Source organism: Salarias fasciatus, chromosome 5 (assembly GCF_902148845.1).
Source record: "Salarias fasciatus chromosome 5, fSalaFa1.1, whole genome shotgun sequence".
NCBI classification, from domain to species: Eukaryota; Metazoa; Chordata; class Actinopteri; order Blenniiformes; family Blenniidae; genus Salarias; species Salarias fasciatus.
Window position 1 is genome coordinate 12,158,707 of NC_043749.1, and position 23,866 is coordinate 12,182,572.

Consider the following 23,866-nt stretch of genomic DNA (forward strand, 5'->3'; position numbering starts at 1 on the left):
TCATATATCGAACTCACAACTGAGAGAAGACCTCTTCTTGTGAATGGGCGATCTTTGATGGTGATTTGGAACTTAAACATGTCGGACTCCACACACCAATTGAGTCCAAGTGCTCTTTCCATAGGAAGTTCATCCTGGTCAAGATCCAATGTTTTCACCTCCTTTGCCAGCTCAGACTTAGGGATAGAATCCAGTACTTTCCGACGGTTGCTGACCCATTTGGTCAAACGAAAACCTCCACGGCTGCAGATGTTCATGAGGTCTTGGCACATTGTTATGGCTTCCTCTTCTGTTGCAACGGACTTGAGGCAGTCATCCACATAAAAGTTCTGAAGGACTGTCTGTACCACATCTGCACTGAACTGTTGGCTGTGATCTTCAGCGCACTTTTTCAAAGCAAAACTGGCACAGCTGGGCGAGGATGTGGCGCCAAACAGGTGCACAGTCATTTTGTGTTCAGCAAGAGCCTGACAATAGTCCCCGCCTGGCCACCAAAGAAACCTCAGCAAATCAGAATCATCATCAGACACTTTGACCTGGTGGAACATTGCTTCGATGTCTGCCATGATTGCAACTGGTTCTTGTCTGAATTTGATGACACCAATCAGACTGCTAGTTAAATCAGGGCCTTGCAACAATCGGTCATTCAGGGATGTTCCCTGATATGAAGCCGCACAGTCAAATACCACTCTCAGTTTCTGCTTTACAGGGTGATACACAGCAGTATGTGGTATGTACCACACTTTCCCTTCCTTGTACTCCACTTCTTTCTCAGACAGTTGTACTGCGTAACCCTTTTGCAGAATGTCGTTCATGAAGTCTGTGTACTCCTTGTGAAAGCTGGTGTCTTGCAGAAATCTCCTCTTTAAGTTCTGTGCTCTCTGCTCAGCCATTGTACGGTTGTTTGGCATGTTATCCATTCTGTTCTTCACTGGCAAGCATATAACATAATGGCCTTCAACTAATTTCGCAGACTCTGTCACCACATCCATGAACTGGTGGTCCTCTCTGGACATTTCCACTTCGTCATGTTTCCCTCCTTCTGGGAAATCCAAGCGAAACTGCTGAAGCCACATGCTCTCCAGATTGGTCACTGAAATCCGATTTGCCAGGATCTTGGAAGGTTTCTTTTTATCTGTGCTGCTGCAACTTTCTCTCAGAGGCCCATTGACCGTCCAACCAAGCTTGGTTCTGATGGCGTATGGTCCATTACCAACGCTGCTCACCACTTCCCACGGCTCCATAGCTTTCGGCACATTCGCGCCAATGAGCAAACCAATGTCTGCTTTAATCTGAGGAAGATTTATTTCCTTAAGGTAAGGCCACCTTTCCAGATCCTTTTGTTGTGGAATGTTTTGCTTTCCTACAGGTATTGTCTTGTGTGTGAAAACATCTGGAAGATCGATAAACTCATTACCGAACAAACTACTGACCTCCAATCCAGATACCACGTAAGTGTTGACAGGTTTCTCTTCACTCATGGTTCTCAGCAGCATGTCGGTCTTTCGTCCACAAAGCTTCAAGTCATTCATCAGAGTTTCGGTACAGAATGTCGCTGAGCTGCCCGGGTCCAAGAAGGCGTATGTCTGTACTATCTCACTTCCCTTCTTGGACTTAACTTGGACCGGAACTATTGCAAGAGTACAGTCATCTTCTCCGGCCCCAGTCTGCTCATGAGCCTCAGACTGAGCGCAGACATAGGCACTCATGACTGTCTGACCATCAGTATCATCTTTTCTATGTTCTCCATCAGCCACTGTCTCCTTCTTCTTAATGTGCAGAAGTGTAGGATGTGTTGAAGAACACACTTCACAGCTCACCTTTGCTTTGCACGATTTACTCATGTGTCCACGTTTGAGACAACTAAAACAAAGTCCCTTGCTTCTCAAGAATTCCAATTTGTCTTTATGTGGCTTGCCTTTGAGCTTATTACAAGTCTCTATGGCATGTTCACCTTTGCAGAAGAGACATCCCAGTGTTGTTGAAGCTGGAGCTGAGTGTTGCACCTGATCTGCATCATCCTTTTCCATCTTCACAGCACTTGTGGTGAATGACCTCCTGATTATGTCTTTTTTCTGCTCTTTGTGACTGGTGTGTGTAGATGTGGGTGTTCTAGCTGTAGGATTATCCTTTATGTCTCCAAAAACAGGGTGAAGAGCAACCTTGGCCTGTTTGTGGACAAACTCAGCTAGATCCTTAAATTTGACTCTCCTGTCACATTCTTCTTGTATGCCATACACAACACTCCTCCATTTTTCTCGTAGCTTGAAAGGAAGCTTTGCTACTATAACCTTCAGGTTTGTCACGTTATCCAGCTCTTCCATGTAGCTCACCTCTGACATGGTGTTGCAGCAGGCTGTGAGGAAGAGTGAGAAGGCATTAAGTGACTCTGCATCCTCTGGCTTGATAGGTGTCCAGCCCAGCACTTTGTTTGTGTAGGCTACAGCGATTTTGTAATTGTTTCCAAAATGTTCTTTTAATAGCTGTTTGGCCCTTTGGTAGCCTACGTCTGGCTTCATGTGCATGCAGCTCTTTACGAGCTCCTTTGGCTGTCCTTCAGTGAACTGCTCTAAATAGTAGAGGCGATCTTTAGAGCTGTCGGTACGGGATTCTACACCATGCTCGAAGGCTCTAACAAATGAGTTGTAACCCAGAGGATCACCACTGAAGGTAGGAATGTCCAACGGTGGCAATGTCATCATTCTTTGTTGTTTTATCATTAGCTCTGTTATGTTATTCTGTCGTGCCATAACATTGCAGAGAGTCTCCACAGTATGTTCATCGGGCACAAGGTCACCACTGAACTGTGGTGGCGTGGTGAACTGTGGTCACAGTGGTCTAAAATCACTGTTTTCATTTTCCATGTTGTTAACCTGATTTTGACTCACAGGTAATGGTATATAACCAGACTCAATCGTCCTTCCACCTAGTGGACTCACGTGTGAACGTCGTTCACTTTCATAGTTTTCTAAAATTTTGAGCTTAGCGTTGGAGGCCGCAATAGCAGTTTGAAGATCCAAAGCTTCTCTTTTAGCTTTCAACTCAGCTTCTTGACGTTCCAGATCCTGCCTTTGTTTAAGAGCTGCAGCTTTTGCGAACAACTCTGCTCTCTCTACTTCAGCTTTAACACGCGCAGAAGAAGCACTGGACACTTTGCTTCCAACAGCTGAACTACGCTGTCTGCCCCTGTTGCTTTTCGCAGCTGAAGCTAGTGACACACTGTCAGCTGGCTGTATGCCTGCATCACATTCTTTAGCTTGTTTAGCACGATCTTCTGCTGCCTTCATCCATATTTCCACGTGCTGCATAAATCCCCTCATGTGCATTAACTTAGGCTCAAACCATGATCGCTGATCTTTTTCTCGCTCCTCATCACACAGCAACTGTGTTAAAGCATCATTTGTCTTGCTGAATTCAGCCAGCGAACACTGATAGTCCGAATGCAACTTCTGCTTAACTGTGTCCATGTTAGCATCGTCTTCCATTAGCTGTTCAATCTCGTTAGCCAGGCTAGTTAGACGACCTAGCATAGCCTTCCTGGATTGAGTCAAACGATGCACTTTTTCATCCATAGCTTTCTCTGTCATTTTTGACAGCCTTTTTCCAGATGCTAATCCTTCACAGTCTTTATCCATAATGCCATCCAGCATAAGCTCAGCAGTTATTGCAGCTTACCATGTCGTTTTCTTGTTTCTTTCCTTCTCTTCAAACGAGCTGCTCCTCCATCGATGCAGTCTGTCATTTCCACCAACTTTGTGCATTCCAAAGTCCTTCTTCACGGTGAGGAAGAAAGGTTTTTCTGACTAATGTAGTAGGTTTTCCAATAAAACCATCCACAGGAGCTTATGGCTGACGCGTGTTTCCAAAAAAAAAGAAGTTTGTCCTCCACAAAGTTCTTCATTTGACATTTATTGAACAAAAATAAACAAAAAATAGAATTTCCAAACAGCTATAAAAATGCACAAACCTTGAAAGATCTTAATTAGTTCCTAAAACGTTCCTACTATATAACAGGTCCACCACGGTAACACGGTCAGAAAAACCGTGAGCTCCTCTCGACTCTCAGGCCGTCTCTGCCACAGCACCTAGCATCACACAGATTGTCGCCGTTTCTTAAAGTGACAGGCTCCTATTTCGTCCTTAATTGTTATGAGCTCATTAGCTCAAATTAACCAAATACTGTGGCTGTGTATATTATGAGAATGCAAATATAATTAAATCAAGCATGTAAAAACTGCTTAAATGACACAAAACAATAACTCAATAACTTAACTGAAATCGTCATCAATAAACACAAATTATGCATGCTGCACCTATACTTAAGAATAAACCAAACTATTGACCCCAAATAAATACATGAAATCCTAAACCATATCTAAAATCTGTGAAGCCCCCCCACCCCCACCCACCCATTTCCACTCTTGGTCCAGCCCGGAATCTTCTTTAGTGGTGTCCGTTGTTGTGGAAATTCTACTAATAAATGCACCAACGATGAGTTCCTTATTGATTCCTTTTATTCCATTTGCAACAGGAGAGAAGCCACCACTGTCCTCAGTCAGGGTGAGTTCTGCAGTTCTGAGATACAGGCTAGTATTTATACTCTCTCCCACATTAGCATGTCTTAGAGTCTGCCCTCAGTCAGGAAGAACACATATTTAACATATTAAGTGACAAAGGAACAGAAACTACAACAACCCAACCCACTTCAGCCCCCTGTGGGTGCTGATGCATCAGAGAAGAATAGCATACAGACCATAGATACGTTTTGGAGATTACGCCCGGTCAGGGGGAGACACATCTGTTTAAAATGTAACAAGACAAACAGGAAAGAAACCCCCTTCTCGTTTACAGTTGTGTGAGGATCCCAGGGGACCGTATGCTGGGGAAGTCTACTTAAAGTTGATAACCATCACATGCATCACACATACAAAGACAGCTACATCAAAAATTTCCATCACACCGTCCCCCGGGGAATCTTTTGGCCGGACACCACTCCTGTACACAAGAGCAGAAGGTGAGTAAAATCACACACACACTTCACCACACTCACACACCCAACACCTTCTCCACACTCACTGCATGCATGCCAACACCTAAAAGAAAAGCCAATTAAAACCAGGCACATGTATTGCACATTCCCAATTTCATTTGTCATATGTTTGTCTTGCAGGTCCGCCACCATGCCCAACCAGACCCACAGACAAACAGGTTCCAATAAATAAATAAATAAATAATTTAAAAAGACAATCGTTGTGCAAATTCCTTCTTTATGTGCAAATTTGCTTCTTTAAAGTGCTGTGTGCATTACAAAGTGCAAAGTGAATGAAAGAAAAAGCGTCTGTGTGCGAAGTGCCGTGCATGTCCCACATGACGAACGGCCTGTTCGTCACACTGATAAATAAAAAAAGTCCTTTTTCCAGTCATATTATGTCATTTTAGCTTTGTTAAAGGTAAAGTGGAAATCATCTCTCATGAGCTGAGTGTCTCAACACACCCCTTGTCTTAAGGTGCTCTCTCATTGTCACTGTCAGAAATGGGTGTGTGTGTTTGAGGCTATGCATTTAAGCATTCACTTACAGCCTCACAGCTCTCACTGGGCCCTAATGCAGTGACTTTTTCAGTGGATAAAGAGAGCAAGAGCTTTCTTTCTTTTTTCTTGATGATGTTGAGCGCCTCGCTCCACTGATCTGGATCTACATACTTGAGAGGAACAACTGAGTTACCTAAGTCTAATGACTGGACAAGGTTTACAAACTCAGAGAGAGCTTTCTGTGGGTCTCCATCTTGATCCACCGCTTCAAATGACACCGTCAAGTTTTCTGAAAATGTGGCTCCATTTCTTCTCATTATCTGATCAAGTTCCTTGCTGTAAAGCTGGTTCAAATACCAGTACTGACTCACAGGAAGGACACAATGATTCTTGCTTTCTGCTGCAGTACAAACAGAACTACTCTCTGCTCCTGGGTGCCCCTGGGCGTCTGGTTGCCACCAGGCTCCTGGTTGCCCCTGGACTGCCAGTGGACCTTGGGCTCCTGGTTGCCCCTGGGCTCCTGGTTGCCACTGGACTGCCGGGAGTCCCTGGACTCCTGGTGGATTTTGTCCTTGCTGAAGGATAAAAATAGTACCGGTATCATCAAGTTGATCAAAATGCTTGAATTTTAATTCATTTTAAATCATTTACTGTCCAGTACATACTTGAGCTTCTGACAATGAACAAAGACTCACTGGAGCATCTTCTGATGGATCATTCAGTGGTGATGTTGTCAGGCAAATGGATGAGATGGTTACAGTATCTTTACTTCTCTTGACTATCAGAGTTTCTCCAGACAGTTTCTTCAGCTGAGACACACCTTCAGAAGGAAACAAAGACAAAAGAGAAGAGAAACGTTTTACAAAGGTACCAGAATGAATTGGAGTGACTGGTAAATGAGCCGATAGCAACACTTGAAGTGAAAAAGAAGCCGTACAGCACCTGGATTTGGTTTAAGCTTTAACAGAACTCTTCCATCTTTGAAGATCTTCTCCACTGAGCAGTCTGCCTTTTTATCGCATTTGTTGAACCAAGACTGGAGAACCTGTTCAATACTTTTCTCCAGTTTCTGAGGTTTTTCAGAGTTCAACCAGATCAAAGAGAGAGTGAGCCACACCTCATCTCCATCCTGCAACCAAAATAAACCCAACATGAAAACATGGGAGTGACAATCTGCATCACTCAGTTCTCCTGCTTTAACAACACAATGCTGGAATGATAAATAAAACATTTCAGTTTGTCTTTCACTGTAAAAGAAACTGAAGACAGTATTATTTACTAAATGTTATAGTATTGAGTAGTTTATTAACTATAAAGAAGAACCAGATGCAGAAGAGAACATGTCCAAGGTCATATCAATGTTGACATTGGAACCTAAACAAGTCACATGGAGGCTTTTGACAAAGAGAAAAAAGAAACTGAACACAGAGAAAAAATAAAAACATGTGGCTCATGTCGTTCATGTGGCTGTTCAACAGGTCTGTCAAGTCTTGAAGCAAACACATTCTGCCACAATGAACACACTGCTTCAATCACAAGCAAAAAACAGAAAGGCCTTGATGGAGTTAGAATAATGTTAAACCTACACTAAGGAACTTTTCAACCTTAATAAAACATTTTAATATCTTTTGTGATGATACCTCGACTTACAACTAGTTGAATGACCCCTCTGTCACGGGCTGAGGGCGTCAGTATTGCTTTCACTTGGACTAAGCAGCTGTGAGGAGGGTGGTAGGAACCCTGCACACTGAAAAGCTCCAAATGTGCGGACTGCTTTACGACATGCGTCACATCATGATATAACATTGTTTAGCCACCATTAGATTCATTACCTCGTCGCTATCCGTCCTTCACACAGCCACTGGAAACAAATGAAGGTGAGTTCAGTCCGACAGTACGCCACCAGGATCAGCAATTTACGACACCACGCGCTAGTCCTCATGGGAACTGTAGTATTCGGTCAGGCAAAACACTACCGCTTTTGTCCACTGGCGCCACCAAAATCAACGAAAACTGAAAGTTCCTTAGTGTTGCTTTAAATTGCAGACAAACACTTTTGAATCTCCACAAGTAATCCAACAAACTTCAGTTTCATGCTTTCACATTCTCTTACTCTATACAGAAACGCAGAGAGGCCTGCTGGAACCAGGACTGCTATGAAGTACTCTTTAGATAATGATGCCACAAAAAACTACTTTCATTTCTATTCTACATTTCAGTAGGACTACTCTGGGATTGAGGCACTGTTTTTACATATATATACATACATATATATATATATATATATATATATATATATATATATATATATATATGCAGATTGATGTGTTTCTACATCTTGAGATGACTTCCATTTTGCAGCTTGAGAAAAACAAACATGTGACCTGTAACAAACACAGACCTTTCAAATCGATGGTCTGACTGCTTTTCAAGTGAAATAGGAATCATCTGCTTGCTGTCTTTTACTATAGGTGATGTATTTTTTTCAACCTCTCAAAGAGCGCATTATCATTAAGTCTAAATAAACAGAAAAGCCTCGAATGAGAATAGTTATCCAACCTGGATACCTTGGAAGACCACGAACTTCGTGACTTGATTGTGTGTGTGTGACGTATGTAGATTACTTATTGATCAAATGTGAACTGGCCACTCAGAAACAGAGAAAAAAGATCTCTTAATATGAAATAATAAACCAACAATGTATATACTTCTTATACTTGTTTTTCTATAAATAATTTCTGTTTTGTCCTTTATGTTGTCTCTAGTCTCTCCTGTCCTTTTGCACCCCCCCATGCAGTGACAGTAAAGGCTATTCTATTCTATTCTATTCTTCTAATTTGCAATAACATAGCAGATAAACAGCTTGGGGAGTAAAAAAAAAAAGACAAGATAAATTGACAATGATAAAAATGCAGGCACTCTGCATTAGGAGGCTAAGAATCACAGATATAAGCTCGTCATCTCTGTCTGTGGGCTGATTCCTCACAGCTCAGGTGCACAGCGGGGAACAAAATCATGTCAATGGCATGAAATGAAGCAATAGCCTAAATGACACTTCCAAGCAGGACATATTTTTCATTTACGTGCACCATAACTCTGAACCTGAAATTTGCAAAAGCACAAAGACATGCAAATATAAGCTTTAGTCACGTCTGTCTGTGCGCCGATCACTGGTGCGCAGCGGAGCTGGAGCTGGGGGGCGTTGTCTATTTGGCTACTGTCATTCAGATCAATATCTTCCAAAATAATTCCCATCGCAGCCTACACAATACTACACAATCTGATCACCCTAGAATTCTGAGAAATTGGTGGCGATATCCGTGGTTCACGCGGGTGTTCTAGCACCCACCTTCGCCCCACTCCCATATTTTGTTAAAGTGCCACGGTGTGTGGCCATAAACTCAACAACAACAAAAAAAAAGATGTACAATTAAAAAAAACATCCTCCTAAACACATTAAATCTCTGAAATGCAGATTCGGACTGGGCCAGTATCATCTCAGGACATGGGTGTATGGCGAATTATTGTAAGTAACTTGCGGAGGAATTATTATTCCGCAAATTACTAACAATGGTGCATTCGGACAGGCCTAAAAACACAGACGTGCTCTGTAATTATAACAAATCACCAGAGGTCCCTAGGTAATTATAGTCCAGTGCGAATAAGGCTCAAGTCAGAGGATGAATCAACAGCCAGTCTTGCCACTATGTCTCCGGTTACGTTTCACATGGTCTCCAAAATAATTTAGTTTGATAATAGAAAGACAAGTTGGCTGTGTGGGAACAGTGGGTGGAGCAACTTCCACTACTGTACAACCCAGGACCCAATATCACTGTGGATGAACAGTGATATTGATGGCATTCAGAGGTTGTTGCCCATTTAGGCAGTACATGTCAAAGTATTTAATATGTTGTTGTTTCAAAGTAATCAAGTGGTGAAACATTAAAACAAGCTTGAACATGTATTTTCTTTAGGAAAACTAAGTGAATTTTCCTAATTTTACAATTTCTTCTGACAGTTAAGAAACACTTATTTCACTAAATATCATTGGGATTTTCTTTTGTATTTTGGATCTTCTGGATAAGTTAAGCATGGGCTGGGTCAATTTGACACAGGGACAGTATTGCTGTTCCTGACAAATGAACATAACTGGAGGGATAAATATACATAATTCATATTAATCAACCAACGTACATCTCATCAAACAGTCAATAATTGTCACGGTTGTGTTTTGTCCTGTCTTTTTTTTTTTTGTGGTGTTTGTCTCTTGTTTCAAGCTCTGTGGCTCACTCGCCTCATGTCTGACTGCTGTTCCCTGCCCTGACGTGTTCCACCTATGCCTGACTGTGTGATTGTAGTCACTTGGTGACACTTGGTCCCTTGAACTCAGGTTCAGAAGGGACTATCAGTCTGTGCTCTGGTTTTTTGGATAGTCTTATCTTCTGGCTTGTCTTCTGTGTGCAGTCTGTATGCCTGTGCTCCTATGTGAGTCCAGGAGTTCTGTGTTCCTTGTGAGCTGCGTTCTGTGTTCTGTGTGCATGCCCTCCATGAAAATAAAGCACCTTACCTTACCTTACCCTCTGTGCTCCTGAGTCTGCCCAAATCTCTGCATTCTGCCTCAGCAGTTCTGAGTCTTTTGACTTTGCTCCCTAGCCCATGGCATACCCCTCCCTTGTTTGTGACTTTTTAATTTTTGATTTTTTAAGGACATGAAAATAACTTTTCTTTTGAACACCATTAGTGCCTGCCTCCCTGCACCCTCTCCACATAGCATAACAATAAATAATAGCAGAATAAAAGAATCTGGTCTCATGTCAAAAAACAAGTAATAATAATAATAATAATAATAATAATAATAATAATAATAATAACAATAATGCATTGGTTTTATATAGCGCTTTTCAGGACGCTCAAAGACGCTTTTACATTGCATTATTCATTATTCATTCATTATCACACCATACTGGGTGGTGGTAAGCTGCTACTGTAGCCACAGCTGCCCTGGGGCAGACTGACGGAAGCGAGGCTGCCAATCTGCGCCATCGGCCCCTCTGACCACCACCAACCACTCACTCTCACAACTTTCATACTAGGCAACGTGGGTGAAGTGTCTTGCCCAAGGACACAAGTGGGAAGAAGTATAATTTATTAAATTCCACCTGTTCTCCACGAATAAAGATTTTTCTTTTTGTTTTGTTTTGCTTGGTTCATTTCACTTCCTTCAATTCCATATTTGTTTTGCTTTCCAGAAACTCAGAGGCCTGCTGGGACAAGTCCTGCTTGAAAAAACTGCACGGAATAATCTGGTTGATTAATTATGTCACATTTACCTCAGCAGGACTGTCCTGAGATTCAGACACTACCTCATCACACTGAGCAAGACATAAAAATAACAGCTCTGACCTCGTTACACAGACCAGGAAGAGCATTTAACGTTAAAGTTTCCAGGTTACAGATATCATGGATTAACACTGTGTAAGGGTTAAATTACAGAATATTACTCACTTCCATTGGCTCCACGTCGTAAAAGTCTGACATTTTGAAACTTCTTTCGTCAACAAGAAGCAGAACGTTATGTGTTTATGTAACCTGGTGTTTCTCTACACAGCATGCACTGTCTCTTTAAGAGTCACGACAATAACATCTGCCTTACGGCCATAGGGTGGTGATCCCTATGGCGTTATATTTGTGCCACAATTCCGAGGCGAGCAAAAGATGAAGAACGCGAGCGCACCTACAATTTTGTGCGCTCGCTCGACCCGCCTCTCTCTCGCTCTCTCAATCTGCCTCCTGCGCTCGCTCGAAGAGCCCTGTGCGCTCGCTCCACGGTGTGCGGTGTTAGAATTCTGCCACGCTGATTGGTTGCTGCGGCTCCAATCAGATTTTAGCATTCCGGAAGTATGTCCAGAGCCAACGAAGAATGAGATGTGACTCAAGTTGCGGTAGTAAATATGTGTTATTTTGAAGTTATCTGACCTTTTCTTGTTTGTTTTTACATAAATGCTGGAGGTGTGTTTTGGTGTCTACTCAGCTTGCTGAAAAATTTTACATATACTGAAAGGATTGTGACAAAATCCATACCAACATATATGTAGGAACTTAAAAACAGTTTGAGTTTATCAATGTGAAAATTGTCATTTCATATTTAAATGCTTATTTGTGTTTGAGATGCGAAGTGATTATTTACAGGTTAAAATATTCACAGATGATTAGGTACAGTTCATGTTGTGGTAATTACTTTTGAAAATATGTGTAATAAGTTAAGGTTAAAAATCCATATGGATCAGGTTTGTTGGGTGTTATGGAGTAAACTGAGGTTTTCTGGAAGTTTGCATATTTAATTGCCTGTTTAAAAAATTAAGTTTCGTTTTGTGTGTGGCTGTCCTGCATCAGACAGACAGTTGGGCAAGTGGAGTGGAGCCAGTTTTTTTTTTTTTTTTTTTACCTCTCTCTTTTTCTTTGTATCTCTGGATATTAACTTTATTTCATTTATTTTTCTGGACGTAATGTTTTTGTAACACGACTTTGAAGTTTAAACAGTTTGAGTGAATCAAGAGGATTCTGTGGAGTTTTTTGTATTTCATGTGTGGATTTCAGGAGGAGATAGGAGTGTCAAGCTTGGGCTTCATTATTCAGGAACCTACAATATATGTGTCCAATGTAACTGGTTCTTACCTCTTAACTGTCCGTGAATCTGATGATACCAAATAAAGCTGTTTTTCGAGTGGAACTGTTTCTTTGCATTTATCATTCAATTGGTAACCGACTAAACAGAAGGGCATATTTTTATTTGGCAGCTCAAATACAAGTCATGTAAAACATGTTACGACAAAACGTAAAAAGCAGTAGCATGGAGTCCTAAGTTTTCATGAAAAAGAATACAGCTGTTCTTTAATACTGCACAGAAACATTTACAGTTTAGTCAAAAGGCACAACGGTGTCACTGATGTTCATCAGTGCACAGCACAGGTGCACAATTTTGTCATCATCATCATCGTCATCATCATCAATATGGCATATGTTGGTAGCCCTGTATAAAAACGAACATTCTCGTCATCATCTTTAATGTTTCTTCTCCAATTTCAGTAGCTGTCAGTTTGTTTTTTCATTCTAAATTCTCTGCAGTGAGAGAGTTGATCTCATCCTGCATGCCAGTGACCAGGATGCCAGTGAGATCAGGCCTGACACTCCTGATCAGTTCCATCCTCTTCTGGCTGCAGCTTATAGGTCTGCTCCTCCAGTGGTTCACAACCACTGGTCACACAGTCACTTCATGACATGTTCTGTAAAGCCACCAAACTCTCAGCAGCTTCTGAATCTTTCCTCCTTTTGTTGCGGCTTCTAGCACGTTCATCACGGGCCTGGGTTGCTGGAGGTGGTGCTGGGACCTTGTTGTGGCCCAGATCCACTAATGGCAACCAGTCAGTTGTGTCTGGGGGAAACAGGTCTGATGGATGTCCTGGAGTGGAAAGATTAAAAAAAAAAAGAAAGACATTTAAAAAAAGTCAATCTCACAAAGCAGGTCATTACATTAACTACAATTTACATAGACTCTACCATACCAAATATGAGCAATAACCCTGGACATACTGTCTTGCAATCATGGTCACCTTTTAACTCCCATAATAAATCATAGTCACTTCATCATACACACATTCAGTTGCACTAAAACATACTCTACATATTAGTATATATATTAAAGCTCCTTCTATATTTTAGATTTATGTTGTATTTAAAGTTAGGTATTTCCTCCTTTTAGATCAATATTATATTATCCTATTATTATTCTTATTAAGATTTGCACTATTACTTATTCTTATTCCTTACACATTCCCTCACTGTTTTGCCCCTGTGTGTTCTTTGAGCCTCTGTAATGGTAAATTTCTCCATGGTGAGATAAATAAAGGCTATAGTATTCCACACACATCCACACACACTCACAGAATTGCTCAAAACCTTGAAGACTAAGAAATGCTGAATGCTGAATTTTATCCTTACAATACCAAACAATTTATATGATGCTTTGGGAGTTGATTTGTTATTTTGGGACAGATTTACTTACTTTACATTATAAACGTGTTGGCATGTGTTTGTCTCGTTGACACGGATAGGCTAACTTAGCATTGGACAGCTAATGTAATTCAAAATGTAAAGACACACAAGCTTACCAAAAAACCGCTATTTGATTAAGTTTATCACAATGTGGTAGCGTAATAAAATAATGAAACAAACTACTTACTTGTGGCTGTGGTGGTAAACTTTCCGTTGTCTGTTGTCGAAATCAAAAGGTTTGCTGTTTATTTACGTTCTCTTCTTCTTCTTCGTTGGTTCTAGACGTACTTCCGGAATGCTAAAATCTGATTGGAGCAGCAGCAACCAATCAGCGTGGCAGAATTCTAACACTGCACACCGTGGAGCGAGCGCACAGGGCTCTTCGAGCGAGCGCAGGAGGCAGATTGAGAGAGCGAGAGAGAGGCGGGTCGAGCGAGCGCACAAAATTGTAGGTGCGCTCGCGTACTTCATCTTTTGCTCGCGTCGGAATTGTGGCACAAATATAACGCCATAGTGACCCTAGAGCGGGTGAGCTTGTGAATGTAAACTCCAATGCTGCGTGGTGATAGCAAATGCCTGAGCGGTTGTGAGCCTCCACGAGCCGTCTTGCTGTTCAAATTGATCATCATTTCTGTCTTCCTGCTAGTGGCGTGAGGGATCGGAGCCAAGCCGTTACCTCGTGGTCCCACTGTCCCAGGACTGATCAAACATCCAGCTCATCACATTTGCCACTTGAGTATCATTTTTTAAATTTCCTATAGAGCTCTATAGTATTTTCTTTGGGTACCCAAGTTTTATTTTCTTTGATGGACGTCATTTTTTTTTTTTTTTTTTTTTGAGTGAGGATTATCCAAATCTGTGGATCTCTAAGACTTAAGAACACTGACTGGTTATTCAAATACAAGGGCTGAAAGAGACAGTACGGGAGACCTTTATTTGCATTCAAATGACTTTTTTTTCACAACTGTTTCAAATGTGAAACTGTTTGATGCAGATGATTTTGAGAAAAAGATCCTCAGACTGGAACAAACACCAGTTAAAGGAGGCAGAAATGAGCTCCCAGACTCTCTGCAGGTTGCTGAGGGTGTTCGAGCCATGCTGACCAGAAAACATTAATGTAGATGTAGATTTTGTTGATGGAAGTTTTGGCACTCTTGTGCGGTGCATCTCAGAAAATGATCACGTCAGTTTAGCAGATGTGTCATGAAAGCAGATAGTGCAAGAGCTCTTGGACCTCTGTGGACACACTCTTGCTGTCACTTTGAAAACAAAAATGGGTACTTACTTAGTCTTATACATGGGACCCAGAATATACCTATCCGAATGGCGAATGCTGTAAAGACAATACAATCTCTCCCTGGCATCACACAAAACATAAAGCTGAGCACAGGTGCATGGGGGATGTGAAAGACGTTCAGATGTAGAAGAGGACTTGTGTACGTGAGTATTTGGCAGCTGAATTTAAAAGAGTGAAAATAATTGAATGACAAGGTAAAACTGTAAATACGGACAACGTGGTTTTGGCAGAAAAAAAAGTATGGAGTTGCTATCAGAGAGCAATGTAGCGATGTGATAGAAAGGATAATGTTGTTACATTGGTGAAATCAATCATGGATGAGGAAATGCAACAGCTTATCGAGAAGATCGATGAGATCGTAGAATACAATAAGAAGAGAAATTTACAGGATGAAGGACAAATGACTGCCTCATTGTTGATTTTTGATGACAAAGTTATGGAAAAGCCTCTTACTTTAGCAGATGTGATAACACGAGTACTTAACTGTAAGAAACGGACTGATGAACAGGTTTTCGAATATGCAGAAAGATTTCTTAAATGTTGGAAAGAAACGGTAAAATTAAAAGTGGCAGATGAAGCCGGTCATTTCTTTGTCTCAATGATCATTAATGGACTGGGAACACAGGATGCTTATACTTTAAAAAATTAGCAGCCCCAGACGTGTTTTCATTGAGTCCTGTGGAATTACGGAAAAGGACTAGAGAATTAGATGCATCTGGATTGTTTGCAAATCAAAAAAAAAAGCTAAGATTCAAGCTGTACAGTACACAACTCTGGGAGAGTATAGACTGTTTGTATCAACACAACCAGGTTTCAGAGGATGAGGACGAGACAGGATGAGACCAAATCAATGGCGATTTAGGGGCGGAGGTTATTATAATAATACTAATGATCAAAAACTGGCAAGGGGGAAGAAACCTCAATGATACATGCCATTATCAGAGACTGTGAGCAAAGGAAAAAAAGAGATGAAGCTAAAGTAGCTAGACCCACCGGAGTGCCACAAGTGTTGAATCAAGGCCAAACTCAACAAGTACCAAAGACAAACATTACACCAGAACAGAGACCAGTTTCATTTCTGTGGAGAAAAAAACTTCAACACAATGAAGAGGCCGACAGTATCGGGACGCTGACAGTGATCAAATAAAAATTATAATGATGGCTGTTCAGGCACAAGTTTCAAATACACTGGTAGAAATACCAAAGATTTGTTTAAGGGAAACCAATAAAGTTTCTCATAAATGTAGGTGCATTTTTTCTCTTGTATTCGTCAACAGGAGATATACGGTCCATTAAGTAATGACACTGTTCAAACTGTCAGCATTTCTGGTGTCCCACAAAGAGAACCGCTGTCAAAACTGTTACCAGTTGAGATAGATGGCTGGAAATTTCAACATGTTTGTGATTTCGAAATGTTGTCAATATTAGGAAAAGATATGCTATCAAAATTAAGATTATATAGAATTTGTGCTCCAGTAAAGCTAACAGTAAAACATCCTAAAAATACATCAGATGGTAGGACAATATTTCACTGTTTGGCAAAAAGCAGCCTCTGTTTTGCTAAATGTTGATGATGTGAGTTGACTGTTCACAATAGAGGGAATCAGAACATTAGCATCCTGTGAAGCAGCTGTGGCATTAAGAATATTGCAGATGAGACCAGTAGATAAACCATTCTCAGACAAAGTAGTGAAGAAGGATGAATTAGTAGAAAGTCCACAAATACTGTTTGTCTCTCCAGAGGGACTGATGTTATTATTAAAAAATGTGCACGGAAATGTTGAACCATTCATCTGTGCAGTTACAAATGATCATTAGGACAGCGACTAAAATGCTTGACATTTGTTACCAGTTTCTTCATAGACAACCAGATGATGAAGATATCAGCTAAAATGTTATTGTTTGGTCGTATGATGAGGACACTTCACATTTTTTTTCCATTAAAATCCTGCAAAATACAACGAAAGAAGAAGTTCATTCAGCTGGATGTGTTGTTTACAACCTCCGTCAGTTTTAGCATTTGTTCCATCTAAATTGTGGACACTGCACGCAAATCATGTAGGACTGCTGGGTATGGAACCTTATCAAGCAACAGTTAACTATGCGAAATATCCTGTTATGTTAAACAGTATCCCTGACCAAAGGAAAAAAGAAATGGGGATCAGACCAGTGGTTCAACCATTGCTGAAACAAGGAGTGCCATGTGTGTCTCCAAACAACAAACCAGTAAAAATCCCATTCAGTAAAAGACAAAAACAGTGGCTCAGTAATTCGGAGATGGTTCAGTTTTAAAGGTGTAATACAACATTTTGATTTCCGGGTGGATCACCTAAATAATTGGTGGGTCCGTTTGTCAATCATTCTGACGAGCTGCTTTCGTAAGGCGGTTCTACGTGTTTGCGCCCAATCAGCTTCTCCCTTTTGCGCATGCGCATTCAGAGTGTTTATGTAGCCGGTGAGCTTCTGAGCTAGTACTTACCGACGGCGAGTCTGACATAATGAAACTGTAACTGTTTCGGAAAAAAAGCTTTATTTATGAGCGAGGCGGATCGCAGAAACTGTAAACAGAGCCGTGCACGGCGGAGAAGAGGAGATCGCGCTCGTACACTTCCTCGTTTCCTGGGAGAAGCAGGAGAGCCGGGCGGACGGTCTGGCGCATGCGCGTTGTTCAAAAAGTGAGTAACAGACTTGGGGCTTCGTCTTTTCGAGAAAATCGTGTATTAGACCTTTAAAGTATGAGACGAGCAACAGAGTCACGTTATATGTAGGGAGTGCTATAAACAAGATACAGGCAAGGGTGGAAGCACAACAAATCTTTACACCACCTAAAACAGTGGCACAAACTGCAGTACGGAGTGTGTAAAGCTGTGCGCATTACTGTCTGTCAAAGTAGAAAAAAGAGTGAGAAAATGTATATTGAGTTGATATTCTGTTTCTTGTGCAACTGGTTGAGACTGTTCAGAAAAGAAATTGCTACAGGAGAAGGTATGTAAAGCTGATGTTTGTATTTATTTCTTAAACTAAGCACTTTATTTTGTTCTTTCTTTGTTTTATATAAATGCTGCTCTTACAAGGGGTTTCCATTATTTTGTTCTTTGGTAATGTTTATTATTTGCATCTGTGGATTTGTTAGAAAGGAGTACAAAAAATCTGTAATCGCAAATCATGTAAGATTGCTGGCTATGGAACCTTATCAAGTAACAATTAACTATGCGAAATATCCTGTTTGTGTTAAACAGTATCTCTTATCAAAGGAAAAAAGAAATGGGGATCAGACCACTGGTTCAGTCAATGCTGAAACGAGGAGTGCCATGTGTGTCTCCAAACAACACCCCAATAAATCCCATTTTGAAACCAGGAACACAGAAGTACAAATTTCCACCGGATCTGAGAAAGAAAAAAAATAAATAAATAAATAACAGCATCATTCCTTTAACTCGGGTTGTACCAGATGTTAAAGGGGCTGTATCCTGTAAAATTTACTTTTTGTATGTTTTAACCTTGTTATATAGTTATGTACTCACCAAAAACACCCCCAAAGCGTTTCTTTACTTCGTGCCTGCTTCGTTTGAGCTTTCCTCGATGTTGTGCTGCTCAGAGAGGCAGCTCCTCCCGCACCCGTGAAAACGCTCTGTTTCTCTGTTTGACGTCACAAGGTGAAGATGGCTCCCCTGAGCCCCCCTCCCGCAGGCCCTCGGCAATCAGCGTTGCTGCTTTTTGTAACTCCGATTACGGAGATAAACTTTGACCATCGTCTGAAAGCAACAGTCAAGCAAGAGCAAGAGTCTGAAGGGTCTGCGCTTGGTGAGTTTCTCACAGGAAAAGACGTTTTCGCGTGTGTTTGCATGTGGAGAAGCTAGAGCTAAAGCTAGCTAGCGTATTTGTTTTGAAGCGCTGATTGGTTGAAGTACGCTGTCAGTCAACATCCACAGGGGGAGAGGCGGGATTTTCAGTGAAACAGAGCGTTTTCTCTGCCTGGTTTCAGAATTAGCCCCAGAAAATCTTTTATTTCACACAAAATGACCTTTCCTTAGCGCCAAAAATAAACCATTACCATGTTAATACCATTTCTAGGGTTTGGACTAGCTAAAAAAGCATGATACAGCCTCTTTAATGCTATTATAGTATCAATAGCAGCCAGAGCGAAATGGTACACAGTTGTGGATTTGTGTTCTGCTGTACACAGGAATACACCGGATTTGTTTAGTTTCACCATCTGTGACCAACAATGTTGTTTTACAAGATTAACGTTGTTTGTTTGTTTTTATTTGTTTTTTTTGTTTTTTTTTTTTTTTTTTGGGACAGTCCAACTGTCTACGCTGCAGCTGTGACACAGCAGCTTTTAAAGCTGACATTACCTGCTGACTCGATTGAGGCGTACAACGACAACATCATTATTGTCTCTTATACAGAAAATTTAATTTGAGTTTGTAAAAAAATGTTAACCAGTTATTCTGATTTTATTGAAGGCTGTGTCTACGCCACCTGATTAAGTTTGTGTGGCTTTATTTTGAATATTTTAGAATGAGACTGTCTTTGAATGATTTTACTATTCATTTATACCTTTTCTTGTACTTTATACACTTTTTAAAAACCTTCCCTCCTTTTGAGTTTTATTTTTAGATCTATATATTAGAATTTGGGTGGATGTGAAGGTTTTACAGTGACCATGTTAATTGGGAAATATCAGAGAATTTCACGATGCTTAACACATAGGACATTACATGTTTCAAAGTTTTGAGAGAAGGTCTATGAATTCCGGCGAGACCACCATCTCTACGTAGGATCCCTAGACCTCAAGGCTGCATTCGATACAGTCCACCACTCATCATTGTGGAGTATCCTACAAACCCTTGGCGCACCCCCGAAGATCATCACTCTCTTCAAGCTGCTCTACAGCAACGCACAGAGCTGTGTCCGTGTCAACGGTCGTGACTCCGACTGGTTTTCCATCTCCAGTGGTGTCCGCCAGGGCTGTGTAGCTGCTCCAGACCTGTTTAACTGCATCATCGACCACCTGATGCACAGGGTCTGTGAGCGGGTACCCGGAGTGTCCTTTGGCAACTACCAACTGACTGATCTGGAGTACGCCGACGACACCATCCTGCTCAGCACTTCCTACAGTCAGCTGAGGGACTCTCTGAGTGTATACAGTGAAGAGGCAGAAAAGCTTGGTCTCCATGTGAGCTGGACTAAGACAAAGTTCATGCATGTCGGTGAGGGACCAGACCCACCTCCTATCCCGCTTGGTAACGGCTCTGTTGAGCTTGTGAAGAACTTTGTGTACCTGGGATCCACAGTGACAGATAACGGGGATCTTAAACCAGAGATTCTCCGCAGGAGAGCCCTGGCAGCCTCTGCCCTGCAGTCTCTCTGGAAACCACTCTGGCGACATCAAGCCATCTCACGCAAGACGAAGCTCCAAATCTACAACACCACCGTACTCTCCATTCTGTTATATGGCTCTGAAACATGGCCCCTAAATAAGACCCTGGCCACAAGAATAGATGGCTTTGACAGCAGGGCTCTCAGAACCATCGAGAACATTAGGTGGCCACAGCGAATATCCAACAAAGCGCTTAGAGCCCGCACAAACCAGCCCAGAGCCTCCTGCCTGGCTGCACAACGCCGCATCCGCTGGTTCGGCCATGTTCTCCGTCTCCCCCTTGACCACCCGACAAAAGCCATCCTGAAGTTTGATCCAAAGGCCGCAGGCTGGAGACGACCACGAGGCAAGCCCCGCACTCGATGGCTTGACATTATTGCGGACGACCTCCAACAACACGGAGTAACCGTGAAGGACGCAGACCTGCAGGCACAAGATCGCCTGTACTGGAAAAACCTGGTTTCTCTGGTCGGCTCTACGCAACGGGACGGGACACCAGCCCAACGCAGGAGCATTAAGTAAGTAAGTAAGTAAGTAAGTAACTTCAAATTTTAAGTTTGGAGTAGATTTGGTTATCTTCAGGTCACAAATAGTAACACTTTTGATTATTTGCTTTATATGTTGAGATGAAACCTGAGTTTTTTTTTGGATCATAATTTTTAGGTTCACCTCTGGAGAGCTTTAGAAAGGTCATATAACCATCTGAAGTGCTACAGACACCCAGACGTATCTGTTTGTAGAAAATGTAATATCTAACCCAGACTGTTTGAAAATCGTATGATTGGAAAAAAAATGTTAATGAGTCTTTTTTTTTTCACTTTCTGCAGCTCCAGCTCTTAGAATGAACCTTCGATTACTTCGGCGTCATAATCTTTGAGTTTGTATACTGTCGGAGTACACGGAATGCATTCTGACACCGTAAATACTTCATCCGTGAAACTCTGTTCGTATTTTTTATTGAAGGCCCCTCGCAACTTGGATATTCTGACAACATCGTCCACCTTAAATCCTGCCTTTATTTTTGTTTCTCTCTTGTCTCGTGGTGTTGGCGTAGCAAACAGGTTGCGAAACACTTGAAGGCCCTTAGTCACATCAACCGGGCGCATTTTTACACTGCTGTGGTGAGTGTCATTATAGCTTTTTACTAAGTCTGGCAGGACCGCCACGTATCGACGCGTGTTCTTAGCAGTAAAATTCTAGTCTTTAACGTTCGGTTAAATCTTTCAACCACGCAGGCTTTTAGATCACTGGCTGTGGCAAAATGTATGATGTTGTGTTTCCTCATCAGAATCTCAAAACTTTTGTTGAAAAATTCTCTTCCTGCATCAGTCTGTAGTTTTTCAGGCGTCTGGCTCTTGCGAAAGACGGATTCAAAGGCAGACACCACCTCAGTCGCGGTCTTCTTTCTCAAAGCTCACACGTACACTAATTTCGTAAAAACATCTATGACAGTGAGTAAATAACTATACCCATCATTTTCGTCAGCTAATGCCCGCATATCGCAAAGGTCTGCCTGAAATTGTTTGAGAGGTCTTGTAACAAAAACTCTATTCCTTGGAAAATGTACCCTTGCCGGTTTATGCAGAGTATAGGTGTCTTGAGATGATAAAAACATCTTTCACATCTTCCACCCTGACTTTCTTTTCCGTCTCATCTTGAACCACTTTATTCACCATTAAAGTACCATTAAATCTGTGCAAAACAAAAATCATCTGATAATGGCAGGAAAATTACACAAAGGTACAAATTGATTTGGTGGACATGGAAAAGGTAACAGAAACCAAATTTCTTGGAGTGGTAATTGATGAAAAGCTAAACTAGAAATCTCACATAAGACATCTACATTCTAAAATCTTAAAAGCAATTGCAATACCAAACAAAGCAAAACAGGTTCTTGATAATAACTCACTTCACATTCTATATGGTTTTCTAGTTTCTCAGAATGTAACATATTGTGCTGAGGTTTGGAGTAAAAGTTTCAGGAGCTATCTTCAATCGATATTCAAACTTAAAAAAAGAGCAGTTCTGGTCATTAACAGAGTGCCTTATAGGGATCACACACGTTCATTGTTTCTGCAGTCAATACTGTTAAAGTTCCCTGATCAAATAGAATATCAAACAGCGCAAATCTTGTTCGAAGCTAAAAATAATCCACGAAATATTCAGGGGATGTTTCCATAAGGAGATAGAAAATACAAATTAAGCGATTTTTTTTTAAAAAGTGAAAATATAAACGAAATAACTACTGGTACAAGGAAAAGCTTTTTTGTTCCTGTTTCCAGGGTGAAAATATGGAATCGTTTGAATGATAAATTGAAACAATGTACAAGCAGTTTAAGAAGAGGGATAAATAAATGATATTTCAAAGAGAATATAAATGCTTAAAAATCACGGAAAACTCTTTTTTAATCTTCCTTTTTTCACATTTTATTTTTCTACCTTTTCATTCTCTTTTATTAATATTGTTTCAATGTTTTATTGATTGTTATAACTTTGTGACCGTGGGAAAACTCAAGGAAGATGCAGGACACGAAAAATAAGGTTGAGTTGGTTTTCACTGGCACACAGCATGAAGCACAGCCAGAGAGACAACTGACAGGATCTCACATTTCTTCCTGCCAGGTAAAACATACACACACACACACACACACACACACACACACACACGCAGTCTTGTATTTCTATCCTTGTGGGGACCGTCCATTGACTCCCATTCATGTCTAGCCCCTAACCCTGACCCTTACCCTAACCCTAACCCACACCACAACAAAGCCTAACCCTAAAGAAATGTTTTTGCACTTTTACTTTTTTCAGTAACAACAACATGGTCAAGAAAACACTGTTTCTCCTACTTAGGACCGGAAAAAGGTCCCCACAAGGCACGTCGTTCCACGTTTTGCTATCCTTGTGGGGACATTTGGCCCCGACAAGGATAGAAATACAAGAACACACACACACACACACACACACACACACACACACACACACACACACACACACACACACACACACACACACACACACACACCTACAGCTCCATCCAGGTAGAAGCACAAGTGTCAGGATACTACAGTTGTTTTGTTTAATGTTGTGCTTATTAGTATTATTATTACAATTATTTGGAAGCAGGTAAGTTGACGAAGTGAAGGAGTGTGACTTGATGAGTTCCCACTTCCACCAACTCCATGTTGGACATGGAAAAAACAAACTAATTTGATCCCTGGTTGTTGTTTCTTTTCTTGTTTTTGTTTGTCTTTAGTTTCTAGTCTAGTCTGATGCATAAATGTGTTCAAAATGAAATTGAAAAAAAAGAGTTCATGAAATTCATAAAAATATCAGCACAACTTAGGATTGTATTTAAATTAATTGGTACTTTGCACAAAATCCAACAACACTTTGTGAGAAAGTCTGTAAGTGGCCAAGTTAGATAAAGCATGAAAAAATATGGATGGATTCAGCTACACTAAAGTCTGAAATATTCAAAAGCTCATTATGTGGACTTTGAAGTAAAAAATATTCAAAAGAAGTACAACTTTTTTTCATTCAGATGGTCAATCAGGATTAAAATTTCTGTTGACTGCATTAGTTTATCACACTAAAG

The 23,866-nt window shown here is 41.0% G+C and overlaps 1 protein-coding gene across 4 annotated transcripts; it reads right to left on the reverse strand.

The window, feature by feature from the left end:
• Positions 1-4,502: 4,502 nt before the first annotated feature.
• LOC115387904 (uncharacterized) lies at positions 4,503-11,287 on the reverse strand. 4 transcript variants are annotated; one of them, XM_030090806.1, is made up of 5 exons: positions 11,036-11,287; positions 6,473-6,659; positions 6,196-6,350; positions 5,902-6,105; positions 4,503-4,995 (listed from the first exon to the last, which is right to left on the reverse strand). In XM_030090806.1, the coding sequence occupies exons 1-5, from the start codon at positions 11,066-11,068 to the stop codon at positions 4,942-4,944; spliced, it is 633 nt and encodes a 210-aa protein (XP_029946666.1). In that variant the 5' UTR covers positions 11,069-11,287; the 3' UTR covers positions 4,503-4,941. The 4 variants fall into 4 exon arrangements, with proteins under 4 accessions (XP_029946666.1, XP_029946668.1, XP_029946664.1 ...); XM_030090808.1 differs by lacking the exon at positions 6,473-6,659 and having other exon boundaries at positions 6,226-6,350; positions 11,036-11,283; XM_030090804.1 differs by having other exon boundaries at positions 4,503-6,105; positions 11,036-11,277.
• Positions 11,288-23,866: the final 12,579 nt, after the last annotated feature.